Source organism: Diabrotica undecimpunctata, chromosome 10 (genome assembly GCF_040954645.1).
Source record: "Diabrotica undecimpunctata isolate CICGRU chromosome 10, icDiaUnde3, whole genome shotgun sequence".
Taxonomy (NCBI): domain Eukaryota; kingdom Metazoa; phylum Arthropoda; class Insecta; order Coleoptera; family Chrysomelidae; genus Diabrotica; species Diabrotica undecimpunctata.
In genome coordinates this window covers 64,968,383-64,990,213 of record NC_092812.1, presented here as the reverse complement: position 1 = coordinate 64,990,213, position 21,831 = coordinate 64,968,383, and the positions used below count along the sequence as shown (strand labels likewise).

The 21,831-nt window shown below is 32.5% G+C and overlaps 1 protein-coding gene across 3 annotated transcripts in view; it reads left to right on the top strand.

Annotated features, from left to right (window-relative positions):
* The first annotated feature begins 8,099 nt into the window (after positions 1–8,099).
* The window catches only part of sstn (stepping stone), a 38,009-nt gene continuing 24,277 nt past the window's right edge, over positions 8,100–21,831 (top strand). For all 3 annotated transcript variants that reach the window (XM_072546358.1, XM_072546359.1, XM_072546357.1), the window contains exons 1-2: positions 8,100–8,535; positions 12,194–12,333. In XM_072546358.1, the coding sequence (XP_072402459.1) occupies positions 8,508–8,535; positions 12,194–12,333 (168 nt within the window). In that variant the 5' untranslated portion in view covers positions 8,100–8,507. The remainder of the gene's footprint in view (positions 8,536–12,193; positions 12,334–21,831) is intronic.

Below are 21,831 nucleotides of genomic sequence, written 5' to 3'. Positions count from 1 at the left end.
TGTAAATCAAATCTCCAGGTGGTATAGTTACAATCCAATACTTCAAGACACTCGTGGGGCAAAGGTCCGGTAAATGTACTGGCTCCTAGGATGAAAACGAAACCCAAAATTCAACAAAATCATTATATACAAAGCAATACTCAAAACCATTGTCAAGTTCACTTTTAGGCCAACTTCATTTAGGTCGCTTAAAAGTTCTTGTATCTTAGATAGCTGAGGTATTCTTCATCAATGAAGACGCCTCTGGTAGTGGGAAATTTTGGAGTATTTTCATAAATTTTTACCTCAGCTTTTTCTTGTCTGTTTATATTTGCTTAAGTCTCCATGTAGGGTTTGTGCCAATGTGTAACCCAATGCCTTGGTTGGTCAAAGCTTCTATTACTGAATCCACTTCTGAAGACAGCTTGTTCTCTTGGCTGTGCAGCATCTAATGCATTTGTTAATCTGTTGTTGATGATCTTTGTGAATATCTTGTATATGATGGGTAGTAGATTATAGGTCTGTAGTTTTTGATATATCTTCTTTGCTACCTCTCTTATGAATGAGAATTATGTTTGCTGTATTCCAGTGGTCTGGTATGCATCTTGATCTTAGGCAGTTAGTAAATATGCCTGCTAAGATTTTCCAGTTTTTTTTGCCAGTGTATTTAAGCTGTTGCAAGAGTTGTATTTAATTTTTGTCTGTAATTCTAGTGTTTTCGTTTGTTAGAGTTATCTCTTCCCAATGATTAATGCTTTTCTGGTTTTCTTATAGTTTTTTCTGTTTTCTTTTGCATTTTCTACCAGTCTTTCATTTCATTTTCTTATGTCTTCCTTAATAATTTCCCTTATTGTCTTCAATGTTCTGTGTGTTATATTCTCTGTATGTTGCTACTTACTTTCATTACCCTTCTTTGTTTTAGCATTAGTTTTGTTTTATTAGACAGTTTTCTATGTTCATTTTGTTGTTGTGGGCCTCCGATTTCTTTGCACTATCAAGGATGATTTCCTTTAATTGAGAGCTGCTGATTTGGTAATGTAATCTTTCGTCAATTTTCATTTGGTAGTAATCTTAGTTTTTTACAATTAGATGAACCACAAATGAATTTAGGGTGGACGAAAGATTATTTTTTCTTTCCGATCCTTTTAGCTCGTGCCATATGTGTTCAATCGGATTAAACCCCCTACGGGGTATGAGACCTCTCCCGTAGAAAAATATTTTTGATTCGGTTTCTTTGCGGATTCTTGTTTAAAAATGTCCCCTTTATTTAAACAAATCTGACGGGTGCCGGGCGAAATCTTTAAAAGCAACATAAATCACCTTTTTTTACTCCTAAAAATATTTTTTTTAAGTTTTTGGTGTCATTCTGAACAAAAAATTTTGTAATTTACTATTAACATAGTTCATTTTGAAATTGATTGTATACTACTACAAAATTTTCCTCGGTGGCTTAAATATCGAGTGAGCGCGCATAATTAACAATTGTAAAACATCGATCTAAATTGAAATAAGCTCCGATTGCTCTTCAGAATCTTGAAACTGAATGTCTAAACTTCAATTTGGCATTTGGCAACCTCAAAAATAATAATTTACATATTAGTTTTCGAGCTTCGAAAATGCGTATTTTCGCATTTTTCAGATTTTAAATCGCTTATAACTCAAAAACTCTCAAGTTAAGAGAAAAATGACAAGAAAATTTTTTGTTTAAAATGACACAAAAAACTTTTGAATAAGAATCCGTAAAGAAACCGAATCAGAAACATTTTTCCTACGGGAGCGGTCTCACAACATGGACTATTATTGATATATTTGACAATAACCTCGTTATAAACCAGTTCTCAAATAATTCTTACGTGGTGTCGTCATGATAGTCGGCACGAATGTCCTTAATGTTTTTGCGTGACAGGGCTAAACCACAGTATAGAGTGATAAAACCATTGTTGGTTCCTACATAGATTATCGTAAAACGTTTTCCTTTATTTGATGTAGGTTTTGTTGTGCAGCGGTCAGAAGAATTTATCCAACCATAATCTGGAATGTCATGGGTATCACACCTCATCTGATCCATATAAGCAATTTCTCTTTCATTTTCTCTGCATTCATTAATTTGAATTAAAAATTTGATCCTTCATCTGTGTAAACGAGCAGATTCCATAATCACTTGACATTATCGATCGTTTTAAAAGCGTAGGCGCAAAATTTCGGGCCAATGCTTTTTAAATGCATTCATTTTTTTCGAATCCTAAAAAAACTAATAAGTATTTTTGAAAAATTTAAACGCAGAATGAAAGAATACATTATTACTGAGGGCTCAAAGTCCCTGAAAACTTCTATAATGTTTATTTTAATAAGTTACAGGGGTGAAAAAAAAAGAGAAAATTTAGTGTGATTTTTAATTTCAAATATCTCATTCAGAAAAACTTTTTGTTTATTCTAAGGGACTTTCGGCTCTCGGTAATAATGTAATCTTTCATTCTGCAGTTAAATTTTTCAAAAATATTTGTTAGTTTTCTCAGGATTCGAAAAAAATGATTGCATTTAAAAAGCATTGGCCCGAAATTTTGCGCCTACGCTCTTAATGCATTACTTAGAGCATTAATTCGCAGTATAGAAACTGTTGCAGTATTGCTTCCTAGTATCCACTATTGCGGCCGGTCCAAGATCGATTCCCATAAGCCGCAACTTAGTACTGGAAATGCTGCTTCCATTTCCAGGAATATTTTTATCTACCTTCAAACTGAAGTATTTTGTGCAATAAAAAGAGCTAACCTGGATTCTGTCACTTTCGCTTCATATAATGTTGATTCCTTGGTGAATAGAATGTGTGGCTGCGATTTTTCCAAAAAGTTGGCAGTATTTTTTTTAATTTTCCATGACTTTTTAGGTCAGCAAAACGACTGTTATCCAATGCGTAAAGAGAGGATTACTAAGCCGTACTTGTCTAAACTTTTGAATATAACTTCGGAATTATGTTGTATAACAAAAATAAAATCACATACATAGATTATTTTATCTCACCCTTTTAATACTGTGGGGTCATATAGATCTCAAGAATAATTTAAAAAATACTGCATCCTAAACGCGGCTCTAAAATGTATTGAGATGGAATAACAACTCAGTAGTGTACAGTCTTCGCTTGGGTATAACCTATAAAAAGTCGTTATTTTCGGTCTCAGTCTACATCAAACTGTATGTCTCTGTATGTCTACGAGATTTTTATTAGTTTCTTTCATTTATTCTGTTAATTATTTGTGTCACGAGATTACTATAATATAAAAAGATAAGTCAATGTACTTTTTTTGCAAAGTTTTTTATATATTGATATGCCTTCTGGGACTTACACATCCCAGCAGTAATGAATCGGAGAATATATTTATCCCAGCAGTGTTTTCTAGAATAGAATTATTTATTGCGTTTCAGAATGAGTCATTCTCTCGCGCAAAAAGAATTGGAAGAATAGTCGAAAACACATTTGATTTGGAGGAGCCACAAGATCCTTTTTACGACACTGATGACAGCGCCGATTGAGACTATAAATGCTCTGATACCGACTCCGATTCCTCCTTAGAAGAACCTGAAACCTCCTTAGAGAACCAGCTAAAGAGGAAGTTGATAATCAAACTGAAGCTGAAGGCAAAAGTCATTCAACTGACGACGCAAACCAGAGTATGTCGTCCCCATAATCTACTTTGGGACGAGAACGTCCCAAAAGTATATTAGGCTGCAGGCTGCAGGGTATGCGCCAACAAGGGATGCACTTTGCCTAATGGCTTTCAACCTGGCTGAACAAATGAGTACTACGGCCATTTTAATGTAGAGAAATGCAAAGCAGGAAGGGGATGGCTTAACGCATTTTTCAAACGGAAGCCATCATTGGCGATTCGAAAGGCCCAAGGAGTGTCTATGTCCCGCGCAGATGGCATGGTAAAGGAATAAGTGAATGATTATTTCAATTTGTTAAAAAAGACGTTCTTCTTCTTCAGTGCCTTATCCGGTCCGGATGTTGGCTATCATCAAGGCTATCATGGTTTTGTTGACTGCTCTGCGAAACAGCTCCGCTGAGGTCATCCCAAACCATTGTCGGAGATTTTTCAACCACGAGATACGACGGCGTCCCGGTCCTCTTCTGCCAAATACTTTACCCTGCATAACAAGTTGAAGAATTCGATATTTTTCTTCGTTCCGCATCACGTGGCCGAGGTACTCAAGCTTACGTTGTTTAATTAAATTAAGCACTTCTTTTTCTTTTGTCATGCGCTGTAGGACCTCAACGTTGGTGACATGGTCCACATAAAAAGACGTTAGAATCGTTAAACCTCTTGAACAAACCCAGAGATATTTACAATGTATATGAGTCAGGTTTGCTATTGAACAACCCTCCGCAAGAAGTTATAGCGGCCAAAGGCGCAAGGCAGCTCAAGTGCGGCAATCAAAAGAACAAGGAGAGACAGTGACAGTTGTTGCCTGTTGTAATGCAGAGGGAAGCTTTTTACCTTCCTACGTAGTGTTCAAAGGCGTATACAAACAACAAGTGTGGCTCGATAATATGCCTAACGGTTCTGAAGTGGTGATGGGTGGAAAATCAGCCTACATAAATGAAGACCACTTTAAAAATTGGCTGGAAAACCACTTTATTCCAAGGAAGGCAGCTGGTACATGCCTATTAGTGCTCAACGGACACGGATCTCACACTAACTCGCCGGACATATTAGAGATAGCGCTGGAAAATGATGTCCACTTTCTTTGCCTTCCCAGCCACACGACTCATTACTTACAGCCTCTCGACCGATAGTTTTTGAAACCATTGAAGGCCTATTACCGAAGTGCAGCTATCGAATGGGGAAATGCAAATCCTGGAAAGAAGATAGAACGCAGACACTTCGGCCAACTTCTACAGAAAGCCTGGTCACAAGCCGCAACAATGTCTGCGGGTTCAGCATGCTTCCGGGCCTGTGGGGTGTTTCCATTCGCGCCCTCCTCTATTCCTGATTACGCTTACATACAAGAAACCTTGGAGTCCAACTATATGGACAAGGACGACGAAAGTGTTAACTCAGCCTTGGATCCTCAACCCAGCACATCTGGTTCACTCTCACTTAATACTCCAAAGAAGAAGCCTACTGACCCACATTCTCATAAAACCACAAAAGCAACTCCAACGAAACTTCTACAAATTGTGTCACCAGTATCAAAATGTGATGCTCCTGCCGTAGCGAAAAAGAAACATCTTACAGTTTTATTTCACCTCATTTCATTAAAAGTTGCAAAGTTAATCACTCTGAGTTTTTATTTTTGGTTTACATGTAATTTCCCATAAGTCATATCCCCAACACCTAGTGGGTCATATTATCCCCCCTGTCGGGAATATGACGAAAAAGTTGCCTTTTTTTGTTTTTTAAATTATAGTAATTAATTCTTATTGTAGGATTTAGCTGGAATTTATGCTGTGAGTACCTGATAGTACTAGGTGTCATAAACATTAATCAACATGTTATTCTTGGTATTACCGTTTAAGATCTGCCAAAAACCCGAATTGTGCGTCATATCCCCTACGGTTACCTTATCCAATCGCATCAACCTACGCATGACCTACGCTTACAGATAAAATAAACAATGATTCTTCTGTGATTGACTGCTTCTATTTAATGTTTCCGAAAAGTCTTATAATTCAAATAACTCACTATACTACGTTTGAAAATATTGGGAAAATCAAAAATGAGGAATATTCAATAAACATTTCCAGGTGAAATCAAAGTTATTTTATGATGTGCCCTTATAATGCCCCATAATCATATGCCGGCAATACACATGTACTGGTTGGTCTAAACGCAAGTCTTTCAGCAATACAGCAATAAAAGAAGTAATATCCAGTTATATTTCAATGAACTCAAAACTCGATAAACCAAATTATGCATCAAAATATATTATCTAAAAGAAGTTCTTTCCTTTTAAAAGAAAACTTTTTTAGCCGCGAGAAGTGATAGATTTCAGTCGGTAGATGAATCTGTGATTAAATTCAAGGGGAGATCTTCTCTAAAAAATATCTCCCCTTGAAACCGGTAAAAAGGGAAGTTATAGACCAGGTGCGACTCCAACACAGGCTACTTGTTGTGTATGATACAAACAGCGGGAAAGAAACAGAATTAACAGAAGGCACGCTTGGTCAGCAAGTTGTACTAAAATTAGCTGAAACAATAACAAGCACTAATGTAATGTTATGTTTCGACTGCTTCTTTCAATCTCCTTTACTGCTAAATACAATAAAATATCCTTGTGTTCGAACATTCATGTCTATTATTATCCATGTATACTAGCTACTAGATGGAAAGACACCAAGGATGTACTAGTTATGAGCAGTTCTCATGATAGCACAACCGGATTGATAAAACGAAAGCTGAAAGATGGGCAGTTTAAAAGAAATTAATTGTCCAGACGCAACAATGTTTTATAACCAATATATGAACAGCATCGATCACGCTGACCAAATGATTAATCTCTATGATTTAGACAGAAGGAGTACCAAATGGCGGAAAAAGTTTTTTTTCGACTGCTAATGACGGCAGTCTTCAACAGCTTCATCATTTACACTGAATCTTCAAATACACAGATGACATTAATTCATTTTGTTATCGAGTTGGCAGAATCTCTAATTAGTGGAGGTAGATCAGAATCATGGCACCAAAGAACAAGTAAACAAAGCCACATTTCAAACAGTAAATTATTGCACGAATATTGGTGATCATCTTCCATTTGAAAAAGGTGGGAGGAATACTTAGATATAATATTCGCTGTAAAAATCTTAAAATCGAAAAAAGAACAAAAATTATTTGTCCTCACTCTCAAGTACCACTTTTGTTGAATGTTTTACGAACTATTATACATAAAATGTTTTCCAGTTCATAAAAATAGAATTTTTTCTTTCATACCATACTGTTTCTTTATTACTGTTGGGACATATTTGCCCCATTATTCATTACTGCTAGGATAAATATGTCCCAAATATTTCAAATTCAGGATTTATGTTTTCTAACTTCATATGACTAAATCTACAGTGCTAGCCAAAAGTACCCTCCCCATTTGTATCTTTTGAACGGTTTTACATATGACCAGATTTATATACCTATTTAAAATAGAAGATATAATAAAATCTAAAAGTCGTATTGAAAGGGCTAATGAACAAAAAAAAATGAATATGGACAATACAAAAATAGCAATTTTATTTACCAGAATAGACAAGGCGAAAAGCTCGGGTTCGCTCGGAAAAATATTCCCATGTATTTCCTAGGTGAAAAGTTGTTTAAGTTTTTTAAACATTTTTTTAAACAAATTATAACAATCAGTTTTTTGGATCATTCTGAACAAAATAAATGTCTTGTAGTTTTTCTGTAAACTTTACCGTTTTCGAAATATTAATAATTTTAAACTGAGAAAAACACCAAATTAAAAATTTTTCCGAGCCGACATAATTGATTGTTACAATTTGTTTAAAAAATAATGGTTTAAAAAAGTTTCAACAACTTTTCGTCTGGGCGACCTCTTGAACCGCGTTGGGGTATCTCATGAAAGTGATTGTGCAAAAAATCTCATGGGAATATTTTTCCGAACGACGGAGCTTTTCCCCTTGTCTAGAATAAAATAGCAACCGTAAGACATAAGTACTATTTGATAAATACCCTTTATTTTTTTAATTTAAATGTAACTGCCAGAATACCACGAAATAACGAAATCGTCTTGTAGGAAATTTTTATACGAATTATATTGCATTTATCGTACTTTTGCTTTTTATCAGTAGATGGAAGCATAATAAATACATTAATATATTCAGATTTGAATTTAAAAAATAGAAATGAGAAGAATATCTCGCATTTAAATGACTTATTAAAAAACTACTAGTAACCCTCTAACTTTTATTTAAAATCTACTATATTTTCTACTATTAGATTTACCTGCCCTATTCACAAAATCCTATTCTACTACATCTAGTAGAAAATCTAGTAAGTTGGCAAACCAGTAGTGACAGTTATTATTCCATTTTGGTGTTGTCATTGTATGTTTATATCTCACTCATAACAATGTAAAATCAATCGCTATCTTTGTCGGATTCGTTGACAAGTACAATTTGTTTTAAAATGGAAACTAGTGATTGTGAAATGGGTGGGGTGGTTAAAGTGGAATATATTTACATTTATTTTTTTTATTTTATTTGATAAACTCAGGAAAATCTAAAGATAAGCATGTAATCAAAAAATATTCTATGCTAGATTATTTCTAGGAACCCGTAACTGTTCCTGGAAATACGAATATACCTGTACTTGGCCATTATGAAAACCACTGCGTAGATGTGCAAATTATTTTATTCGTGTGATAAAGACATTGGATTGTTAATTTAAAGGTTTTTTCAAATGCCATATTCAAAATGTAATTGGCAGTTTTTCATTCTTAACAAAATGTCAACATGTTCCATTTTACTTTGTTGTGTAGGAAAAAGTCGGTAAAGTTGTCAAATCTATTTATTTGATAATAAGGAAATGCTGGAAGGGCATAATAATGTTAAAGGTAAGTCTATGATAGTCTAGCATTTTTTAGGGCGTTAAATGCCAATTATTATAAACAAATGAATCATTGAAAAAATGTCTACTTTTATTTGATGAGATGAAGTCCAGTGACAATTACTATAACTTATAGTCTTTTCAACAATACTTACCTTCTACAGTAGGTCCAGATGACGTTAGACTTCAGCCCTTTTATTATAAAAGATTTTTCGGATTGTTTACAATCAACTTTTGTTCCTTCAATTTGTTTGTATTGATGTATCTGAATAGATTCCAAAATATTTTATGTTTTGTAACTACACTGAAAGTGAGGGACCCTCAACCCATTGTTTCTTCAATTTGTTTGTATTAATGTATTTGAGTAGATTCCAGAATATTTTAGGTTGTGTAACCACACTGAGTGGCAGCCATAGATCAGTGGCTATGGATTTTTTTATAATGGGTTGTGCTTACTGTAGTCAATTGACTTATTGTACATCTTCCATTCATGTAACCTTTTGGCTCAGGTTTTAGTGTTACAGACTATTTACTTAGCTGGAACTGACGCATTTATGTTCGAAGTTTATGGTTAAATTAGAAATTAAAAAATTTCTAGTGTCTCTGCCTGGATCGAACCTGGGCCATCTGGTTTGGTAAGCCAGTACCTAGCTTCTGAGCTGTGGCTGTAGATTACTAAGCTGGATGGTCCTTGTTTAATCTCTGTCACAGAATTTTTTAATTTCGCTGGGTTACTACTATGCTTCAGAGGGCATGTAAAGTTGTCAATCACAGCTACTTAACTAGAAGTTAACACTAAAACCTGAGCAAGAAGGTTACACAAATGGAAGATGGACAATAAGCCAATTGATTACAGTATAACCAGCTTATAACAAACAGCTTCAGAAAATAACTATACTAGAAGATATTTTCTTTTCCAGTCTTTTTTAAAATGTTTAAGATGTAAATGTGTGAGGAAATCATCCAGATAACGCTGCTGTGAAGGTAGTTACAAATGATGCATGACAGAACGAAAAATATTGGTGTTTAACAGTGTTAAAATTGACATTAAAAATGAAGCATATGCATTCAATAGTAATAAGATAAATAAAAATTAATAGTTTAGAATTATCAAAAAAGAAAAAGTATATAGTTTTAAAACACTATCCGTTAATCTATCAAAAGGCAATTGTCAAAAAAAAAATTCTAATAATTAACTGCAACTATGGTTTGTTTTTTAACCAGCAGGAGTAAACTAAAAAGGCAGATTCACATCCAATAAAGTTACTAGAAAAGTCACCAAATACATCTTTTTTTTTTTGGTTGATTATCTCAGCCTTGCGGTAATCCAGTAATAAGTATCAGACAACCTCACATTGATTCTAACCTAACTTTGTTTATGTTTGAATAATAATTTTTTCCAATTCAATTCCAATATATATTTTTTTTGTTTTTCTAATTACAATAAAGATTAAATATAATTTAATAAGATGTTAATAAACTTCTGTACTGTTTTATAGAAGTTAGATAATTACGTCTCCATCCTATAATATCATCACATTCAATGAGAATATTTTTTCGACTTCTCTGCAAGTACCTACAAAATAATAAAATGTACATTTGAATCAAGCTCTTTATCTTCTAATTGATTACCTAGACACAATATTAAGATTTTTGTGTTGCACTTTTTATTTACTATATATTTGTGGCCAACCCACATTTACTTACTTAAAATTGATTTGCTTCTGATTCTGCTATAGAATTTATATAATAATGAATGACACATATGTGGAAGATCTGGGCGGTTGTTAATTTCACTTAAAATTTTATTTAACGTGGGCATTTCATTCTTGAAAAAGAAGCTGTGTACTATCTGTCATATAGATGTTTTAACTTTTGTCATATGTTGCAAGGATAGAAGGTCGACCGCCAATATTTTTAGGACATCTTACTGTTCAAGTCTGCTTATATTCCCTAATTCCTCTGTAAATAGTTAAATTCGCAACACCTAAAATTAGCACATTACTTTAGTCTTAATTTTAACATGTTTAACAGTCATTATACATTAAACATTTTTATAATTATTCTGTAAAACTAACCTGTTGCCTGTTTTATTTTTGCTACCATGGCTGTGATTTTTATTTCAGGATTATCAATTTTTATTTGTTTGTACATGTTTATAATTCATTGTTTTTCATTTGATGATAAATGACCCAAATCTACTCTGCGTTTTTTAGGTGGAGAAGGATAATTAACACTGGTACTTGGCATCGAGTCCATATTGTTATCTTAATAACACTAATACATCTCTAAATAGTTCTTAAAAGATCGGTTTTTTATATAAATGCAAACGAAAAATCTAAAAATTAAAGGAACAACGCAGAAAATATAAAAAAAAGCGTCGATATAAATTTTGAATTTTAAAATTTCATAAATGTCATTAGTGTCAAAATGTCATAGTTTAGTGGAGTAAACTTGCCTGCGGTTGTACCAATTACAAACAAGCATTACAACGCGGTAAATTTGAATTACTCCTAGTTAAAAAACAAACCATAATATTGAAAGAAATTGCAGAATCCATAAAATAATATAATAAAAATATACTGTTTCAAAGCTTTCTCTGTGCATATTTGAGCCATACAACATATACATTATAAGGGCCTGGCCATAACTGGGTCTATAAAAATGGAAAAATTTCATTGAGTGTTATTTTTTAATCACATAAAAAGTAAAAATATTGAATCAGGTTGTGTCGATTATTAAAAATAAATTTAATCGCGTGAAAAACCCGTAAAAAACAAGTTTGGGGGGAGGTTAAGGTAGTTTGCCCAATTTTTGAATGTCTTAAAGGCCTCATTTAATGAGTCTATATAAACCCATAAAAAACCTTGATTTCATTTATAAGTCTATAAAATGGGGAAAATCCTCCAAAACCCCTCAAAAAAGTTTTCCGGATTTTTGAAGATGCCGCCCCATGCAAAAAATCTGAAAAAATTCAGAGATTTAGTTTTTGATCAAAAATGGACCTGCAGCCACCTCAAAAAAAAATTGTTAACATTTATAAATAAGGGTTTTTTGCAATTTAAAAATTCTCGAATTAAAGAACTTCTTAAGATTTACAACTTTTATTTGAACCATTTTCCCTAAAACATATAAGAAACATTTTATAGTCAAAAATGATTTTTTCACTTTTTATGATTGTTAAAAAAATAAAGCAAAATCAGACTCTAAGGATTTGCCATCAGCTAGTCCTATACCTTTAGGAACCTTCAAAAACCTGTAGTAAAATTTTTCCAGCTGTTTTTTTTTCTTTACTGCCCTATATTGTTGACTGCATTGCTTGTCTCCTTCCAATTAATTTTTCCTTTTGACTTAACTGTTACTCTTTAATGTGTGATATTTTTCTTCCAATTGTTTTTTTATCACTATTTCATTGATTGTAGCAGTTTAATTTTAATATGGTTCTATTTTAAAAACTATATAAATGAAAAAACAGCTATTTTAAAAATTATTTGGATAGAGATAAATTCCATGTCAGTCATAAATTGATAAAAAGAATATATTTTAAATATCCTACAAATAAATTCTCACTTTATGCGATATTCAGTTTAATCTCTGATAATATGTTACATCAATTAGTCATATAGATAAGAGGTAATAAGTAGTAAACATTTTATTATCTATAGGAGAAGAAAATCAACTGAGCAACATGGGAGCTACTAGAAATATGCCTTCCTCCAGAATAATTGTTCTTCAGGAAAGGAAGAAACAACTAGAAGAAGCTTTAGCTAAAAGAAACCAGGAATTGAAGCAGTTATGCATTCAGGTAATTTTAAAATTGTTTATTTTCGTTCATTATAACATTGAATTAAAATAAATATATGTACATGATAATGAACTCATTTTATTTATTTAATGTTTACAAACACTACAAATTGTATATTAATTCAGGTAAAGTAAAAAACACATTATTAAGCAATATTTAATAAACAAATGTTTAAGGATACTGCTAAATACTAATTTTAGTAATAAATGTATCCTATAAAAAATATATGACCTTTTTGTTGATTGACTCTACCTAGATATTGCTTTAATTTCTGCATCAGCATAATGAAGTCACTAATTTTAATGAAAATTAGCTGTTTTATTTTATTTTAACAATTCAATTTCATCGATTTCAATCTTTTCAAAAAAACTGTTCAATTGAATAGCAATATAACTAAATAAATAACTAAGAAATAATTAAGAAATTAGTCTATGTCAGAAGTATTACAGTAAAAAACTTTTACAATGAAGTGAAAACTTCTGTTGTAACTGGTATATATTTAATTACAAAAATAAAAAAAAATCCAAATGAATGTTTGATTTTTATTCAGAACGAACGGTTTTTAGACTTATCAATCCATCTTCAGTGAACCCGAAAAGTGAGTTATCCCACTAAGTTAAGAAAAACGTGGTTGAAATTAAATTCAACAAAGAATTTCAAGTGAATTCAACAAAGAACTGAATATTATCAAACAAATTTCCATACATTATACATAAACTTCAACACAAAAGAGAGCTTCGACTCCTACAACAGTCAGCTTTTTCTTCAGTTTCTAATATCTCTTCCATTTATGCTTCTTTACCTTTTCATTACCTTAAATTATCTGAGTCTTCTCACTAGTTCTTTCGATAAATTAAAATTTTGTTTTTAAGTCAATAATACCCTTAATAGCCTAACCAATACCAAGGACCTCATTTATTATATAAACTGTAGTGGTGTTGTTCAGATTACTCAGCTACTTACATTGGTAGAACTTATAGATATTTATCCACCAGATCATTAGAACACTCCAAAAGAGAGACCACTTTGGCTTTCTCAGACAACTTCAAAGTCAATAAACATCAACTTAAAATTCCTGAAGATGTCATTCATTGAATTTTAATACATAATATACAACAAAAAACATTACGACTAGAGTTATATGAAGATTTGGAAGTTATCAAAGACATGAAGAACATGAAGACACACTTCTTTCAACCATAACTTCGTCCCTATTCACTGGTTTTCTTAATTCCATACATTTTCCACTAATTTTTACTTCAACGTTCATTCTTTATCTTCTTTTACGTTTCCACACATGTTTATCAATGACTTCTTTGTTCTTCCACTCCTTCTAATTTCCATTCTTTGTCCTTTCCAAATTAACTATAATTAACTACCCAACTCCTATTAATTTCAACCTGACTAACTTCATCCATTCAGGTTTTTCTCCCTCTACAACAATTATCCATTTCTTCCCAATGTCCTGAACATGAAACTTATATTTCAAAAAATTGTTTATGATCCTTTACTACTAGGACACTTACTGTACAATCTCTTGTCTTTGATTATTTTGAAATATTTTGTTACATTACATGCTCAGGTTATTTTAAATTAAATCAGTCTCATTTCCATTAATTCTTATTAACATCACAATCCATACAGTCACTTAACAATTTTGTCTTACTTTATTAATAATTTCACATGAATGCATTCGACACTCTGTCATTTCAGGAAGCATTAAGTAACGTAAGTACTGTATTATTAATACAACTTCTAATTTTGACCTTACTTGAACTTTTAATATTACAATTTTACAATACAACCCTATGCTATTGACTGAACCACTACTACATTGACTTATCTTAAGACCCTTTAACTTTTCTACAAAATAAAAATCCTTTTTGATTTAAAATATTCACGTTTTCTCAGTAACAAGAAAACCCATATATATTATCACACATTTTCAGTCACTAGAGGCATTCCTTATATTAAATAGATTTTAACACTCCCTTTAGATCTATACAACCAAAATTATATTTCACTATGAGGAATGAGGGGAGGAATCCTCCGAATATATCTAAGGACATTCAGAAAAAAACGCCCATCGTTCTACTCATCAGAATGATGCTCTGCCCTAGTGCCCAGCCCTGGGTTCGTTCCCTGCTCATTTTTCTCGACACATCCCAGAAAGTTACAGAAAAACTTACTGTCATGATATATTTACTAAATATTATCAGAGAGTAAAAAATAAATTTCGAAACTACGATTCAAACCTTGCTGGTTGCCGGTATATATATATATATATATATATATATATATATATATATATATATATATATATATATATATATATATATATATATATATATATATATATACAGGGTGTTTCAAAAAGGTATGTCATAAATTAAATCACGCATTCCGGGGACAAAAATAAATTGATTGAATCCTACTTACCTTAGTATAAAAGTGTGCACAAAAAAAGTTACAGCCCTTTGAAGTTACAAAATAAAAATTGTTTTTTTTGCATTATCTCCTAAACTACTTGACATTTTGTAATAAAAATGGACACGTTACTTTCTTGTTCTGAAAGCATTTTTCATACAAAAGAAACAACAAAATCTAAGCGCACAGAAAAATTTTAAGGGGGGTGTGCAGCCCTAAATCCTCCCAAACTTTTGAGTACGTTCAAATCAAATGAATTTTGTGGCATCGTTAGTTTAACACATTATTTTTAAAAAATTTTTGTCTCATCACTTTTTTCAAAAAACAGTTTTTATTGAGTTACGGCCCTTTTCATTAACTTTTAAAAAATTACGTGCAACTAAATAAATGGCTTAAACGAATTAACAAGTACAAAAAATGTCTATAACCTCTATAAATATGATATTACAATAAATGTTCAATAAACGTTCAAAAATGACCCCCATTTTCTTCAATACACATTCGGTATCGTTTTAATAAGGAAAACCGAATGCGCTGAAAAATCATATTTTTCTGACGAAATTGATTTGCACCTTCAATTATTCTAACCCTCATTTGTTATTCATCCTCTATTGTTACAGAATACACTTTCTCTTTCATAAACCCCCAAAAGCAAAAGTTTATGGGGTTAAGACCTGGACTTCTGGGTGGCCAAGAAATAGGTGTGTCACGACCCCTTCCAATCCACCGACCAGGATACTGCCTGCAAAGGTATTCCCGGACTTCATTACTGTAATGCGGTCGAGCGCCATCTTGTAGAAACCACATATTTTGCCTTATTGCAATATTCACTTCTTCCAAATACTCTTGTAAATCATTTGCCAAGAACTGCAAATAAATATCACCATTTAAATTGTTGGGAAGAAATACTGGGCCTATTAGATTGTTATCCACAATTCCTGCCCAAACATTAACTTTGAAAGTCCTTTGGTGATGAGTCGTTTTTTGGCGTGAGGATTTTCGTCGGCCCAAATGTGCTCGTTATGATGGTTTGTTATTCCATTTCTACTGAAGGTAGCCTCGTCGGTAAACAAAATATTTCTAATAAAATTAACATTTCGAGTGTTTTCCATTAACAACCAATCGCAAAATCCAATCCTTTTAGGATAATCTTCAACCAATAACTCTTAAACCGTTATTAAGTGATAGGGTTTAAGCAGCTGATCCTTCAAACGCCTCCAAACACTTACGCGAGGAACATTTAGTTGAGCAGCTATTACCCTTGTACTTGTTCCAGGAACTTCTTCAATGATTTCTAAAATGTCTTCATTAGTTGCATCCATTATTGGACAACCACTATTGCCAGCAACTTGCAGTTGGAATGTACCCGTTTCCCGTAAACGACGATCAATGGTCAGAAATAATCGTCTATCGGGTGTATTTCGATTGGGGTATTTTACTGCATAACGCCTTGCGGCTACTGCCCAATTTCCTTGACATTCACCTACGATATTCCCGATAGTTTATTGAAATCATAATTTAATCTGATCCAACTTACCCAAAGTTAAATGCATATCTGCCATTTCCTGAAATGTGTAGGCCATTGTAATATCAAAATTTTTAATATTAATCTTATTCACACAATAAATGATAGCTTCAAATTATTGACTATTACAACTGTTTGTAATTATTGTATCGGTAGAAACTAATTGTAATTTTATGGCCAACTAGGAAAAAACTAGTTTTTCGAAAAAGTATAAGAGACAAAAAAGTTTTAAAAATAATGTGTTAAACTAATGATGCTACAAAATTCATTTGCTTTGAACGTACTCAAAAGTTTGAGGGGATTTAGGGCTGCACACCCCCCTTAAATTTTTCTGTGTGCTTAGATTTTGTTGTTTCTTTTGTATGAAAAATGCTTTCAGAACAAGAAAGTAATATGTCATTTTTATTACAAAATGTCAAGTAGTTTAGGAGATAATGCCAAAAAACAATTTTTATTTTGTAACTTCAAAGGGCTGTAACTTTTTTTGTACACTTTTTGTGTTAATTTATGACATACCTTTTTGAAACACCCTGTATATTCAACGTAAGTAATCGTAACCACATTTTTAAGTTAAAGTGTTGATTTAGGGGGATTACTTACTTACAGGTTCACTGAAGATGGACTGATAGGTCTAAAAACCGTTCATTATGAACAAAAATCCAAACATTTTAATCCATTTGGATCTTTTTATTTAATTTTTTAATTTATACCAATTACAACAGAAGTTTTCACTTGTAAAATGTAAAAGTTTTTTAACTACTATGGTATACAGCCAACTACCAAGAACTATTCCAGCTTATATTACAGTCTTTTTTATCTATATAAATAAAAATGAATCACCAACATATTTGTACGCGCATAACTTCAGAACGACTGCACGAAATTAGATAATTCTTTTTTTGTGTGTTTGTTATTATCAGGAGAAGGTTTATGTAAAAGATAATTTTCGAAAAATTTTACGGAAAGACATAAAAAACAGTTTTTCTGTCATTTTAAATCGCAATATTACTAATATATGGCGCCATACTATGATTAACAAAGGAAGTTATGATTAACGAAATAAATGTCAGTATTGATAGATTGACATAACGACATAGCTGTATTTGTTATTGCGGCTCCAAATAATAACGATTGAGTTTCAACATATCAGATGGGAAGATATTTCAATGAGGCGGTTTGGGGAATCTCTTAATTTTTTATACACAAACGTCATTCCACTGTAATTAATTTAGATGTTCACCTGGTGAATTTATTTCACAGGGACAACGACTTTATTTCACGAGAGAAAACACAACGCAAAGAGCTTAATGATCACTAGACTTAGGCAAATATGCAAATAAAAAAGTATGAAATATGCGCATAAATATGCAGTGTTTTATGCAAAAATATGCAGTATTTTATGCAAAATATGCATGTAATAAAAATATTTACAATGTTTTTTTATTTACAAAAATACTATCAATATTATAAAAATACATAACATATACAATTATTTTAACATATAAATATTATTTTGAATTATGGTAACAATAGATTATCAAATGATGTTCAAAATTTTTGTAATAAAAACTTATGGCTTCTATCTGAATACATATATTTGTAAATAGAAAAACTTCTTTCGACATCAACTGATGTAACTGGGGCATTTTTCAAAAATGTTCTAAATTAAGTGGTTCGGAAAATGTCCCAGCTAGTACTGGAACCACTTCAGAAAGAACCTGGTAAAGACTATTTTTTTCCATGGTTACTTTATATTTTTGAAAAATTTCCTTTCCAATAGTACCTTTAACGTTTTGACACAATTACTCAAATTCTTTTATTAAAACTGTACTTTCTAACAATGATAATTTGGAGGATTCTCATTGAGTTATAGTTTTCTGGACAAAACTATAATTTGATTTTGTGAATGACAGTTGCTATTGGAGGATATTATTTTGGAAGTCTTGCTTAGCTTCCAATAAAGATTGGAAACTATCATCCATTAAAAGGTTAATTATTTTCTTTAAAACAACAAAATAATCAGCATAGAAATTAGCTGCTTCCAACCATGTTCCTCAACGTGTTAAAATGGGTTGCGGTGGCAGTGGAACAGCAGGAAGCATATCTCTGTAACATTGTATTCTTACAGGTGATTTCACGAATACCTTTTTGACGCTCGCTATTAAACTGTTAACTAGTGGAAATTTTTTTTTTTACTTCCTCCGCAACCCTGTTTATTCCGTGCGCTAAACAAGTGACATGTATTAAGTTTGAATAAAATATTTTTAAATTTTGTCCTGCTTTCACCATATATGGTGCGGCATCAGATAAAATAAGCAATAATTTATCATTAGGCACAGCAGCAGGAAGAAAAAAGTTTGCTAATGCTTCTTGTAGAAACCGTGATATTGTTAGACCGTTGGTTTTTTCCACTTGCTTACAGGAAATTAAATACGATTTTGGAAAAGTTTCATCACTAAGAACACCAATCAATAAGTGCACAATGTATCTTCCTGACGAGTCAGTGGCCTCGTCCACACATATTATTACCTATTTCGGCTTTTATGTTGTGGATAACTGAGGAGTATAACAAATTGACATTATTTCTCTTTAGAGTTCGTTCACTGAAAATGTTTTATTTGCAATATTTTTTTAAAAAAGAACTAAAGTTTTTATTAGATAATTTTAAAAGCGGTATATTAGAAGATACTAATGCACGACACGAGTCTTCGTTAACACGTTAAGCACGGTGAGACATCAACGCAATGTTTATGTCAATGATAAATTTATGGGAGGCGATAAATAGCCGTCTATAGAAACATCTAATGTGAACCGGTCTGGAATTTTTAGACACATTCAGTACTTGCAGTCAACTGAGTGTCATCAATGAGGAGATATTGTATTTCAAAAATAAAATGCATATAAAGTAAACAAAACATTTATTAGCAAAAACTCAGTTACAAAATAAAGACATAGTTTTATATAAATGAAAAAAAAATCGCATTACTTTGATTTTGTAGCAGAATGCGTTTCAAAAAAACATGGAACACAAAAACTCTTTTTACAAGATGTTCACTGCCATTTCGTTCTTGGAGTTTTGCTTTGTGCTTCTTGCCGTCCTAAAGTTTCTTTTTTTAAAGCATAGCACACAACACATCGACCTTTAGCGTGCTCTTGTAATACATGACGCTCATCATTTTGGATGTTCTTGGCCGATACAAGCTCATGAGTTACATCTAAAAGTGTCAAGGCAAGATGCTCTCTGAATTCAGTAATCTGCATTTTATTTTTCGTTATTTCCTTATAACACAAGTATGCATTCACTAAAGCAGAACCTAAAATTAACTCGATTGCTAACTTCCGGTACCATTTCGTTCCCTTTCTAAGAGAATTCGAATATGCTTTCAATTGATCCGAAAGATCAATATAAGCTTTGGCTTTGTTATAATCCGCGATGGCTTTTGGTTTTTCTATCTCTTTTCCACGTTGTCTCACTCCCACTACCTCATCGGTGTGTTTGGTGGTCAATAGCAGCACATCTCTCGTATCTTTCCATTTCATCATAACGACACCTGTACCACTTTCCTGGGCAAATACTTCATGTCTTTTTAGCTTTTTTGCCACAACTTCTTTCGCGTTCAGTTTTCTGTTCGTCCTTACAGTTCCAACAAGATGTGTTTTTCTGTTCAATAATTTAGATGCTAAATCCACACTAGTATAGTAGTTATCCGTATGGAGGGTTCGACCTTTGTCCAAAAGATTGTCCATCAAACTCATGACTACATTCGCTGTTGCATTACTGATACCATCAGTTCCACAATACACTTGTAGATTATAGGTATATCCACCAGTTGTACAAAGTTTGTACAATTTGATTCCAAATTTGTTCTTTTTGTTTTTAATGTACTGTTTAAATTTTAAACGACCTCTAAAAGGCACAAGAGTTTCGTCAATACATACATCTGGTCCTGGCACAAGAACGTACTGAAATCTTTCTATCAACTTATTGATCAGTGGGGTCAACTTTCTAAGTTTATCATTTGCAAAGTTCACATCCTCGTTATTGTTGAAATGCCACATTTGAAGGAGTTGTTCGAATCTGTTTCTTGGCATGAGATCTTGTACCTTGTTAGCGTATAAAAAATTAGTGCTCCAATAAGCTTTTAGACGTGGTAGCTGAACTAAACCCATCCAAATAATTACACCAAGAAATATTTCCATTTCTGTGTTATCAGTGGGAACCCATTCCTTTACGTGGCCTTTTGGCTTCTGCTTCTCTCTCAACACTTGCTCGGCATAAAGATTGGTTTGGTATACCATATGGTCAATAATCTCATTTGTAATAAATAGTTTGAAAAAGTCGTATGGAGTCTGCTCATATCTATCGTAGAATTCAGCTTTAATTCCAATATCAACACTAGAGAAATCAAACGTTCTTAGTGAAGTACCATCAACGGGTCCCCATACTATTTGAGTATCCTGGGTAGTGTTATTTTCTTCATCGGCGTCTTCGGATATATTTCGAGCTATAACATCTTCAATAGTTTGATCAATCTGTAACAAAATAACTGCTGTGATCCAAAAATTTTTCAATTGATTTATAATAGCAATGTCGCCAACAAAAAAAGAAAGATCTGAACTAAGCTTACTCACCATACTGTTGTCGTATTCAGTTGTAAGTTCACTGATACATTCAACTGACGTGGATGGAGCAAGTTCTCTTTCAACATTGATCGCCTCAGTGGTTTCAAATTTTTTTGCACGTTTTGTAGGAATTTCTTCATCACTACAGGTTGCGTCACTACTATCAGGTACATACTCATCGGATAAATAAACGTCCTCAAATTCACTTATTTTATCGTCTTCATCAGATAACAATTCATCCCACAATGTTTGCAGCCTACGTTGCTCTTGTTCATAATCACCGTTAGCCATGCTGCTCTCTTGATGTTTCGACTTAGAATGATGAAATGTGCGTAGTCAATGAAATCAGAAACACAAACCAACTTGTTGACATGCGCAAAGTGTGACATCACATTCATGTCTCGCCGTCTCTGTAGGCCGATATATTCGGAAAGACGGCGAGACATTAATGTGATGTCACGAGAAAAATGATAAAAAAATACGTAAAATTTTGCAATATTAGAACTGAACTATATGTCAGTTATACATATTGAGCATTCTATTTAACAAAAAATAAAAAAAAAACTCCCGTCCATGCGGAACTTTTTTTACTTAGTACACCCGTGCTTAACGTGTTAAAAGTTTCTTGTTCGGTTTGTTTTTTGTAACTTGACTGAAAGCACTCGGACACTGAAGGTTGATATTTTTCACCGAATGTAGTTTTTAATTTTTAGCTAAATGTTTCGCGGTTCTGACATGCTGATCTATTTGAAATTTTTTTTCAGATGAAATCTAAAAAAGAATATAAATATTCCATAGTTGTACTAATTTTTAAAATCTAAGATTGTAGAAATAAACTAAAAATGAACCGTTTTTGCATAACAATTAAAATGTTTAAATTAAATCAAATAAAAATCGGTGTAGTAATCTTGAAAATGTCAAGA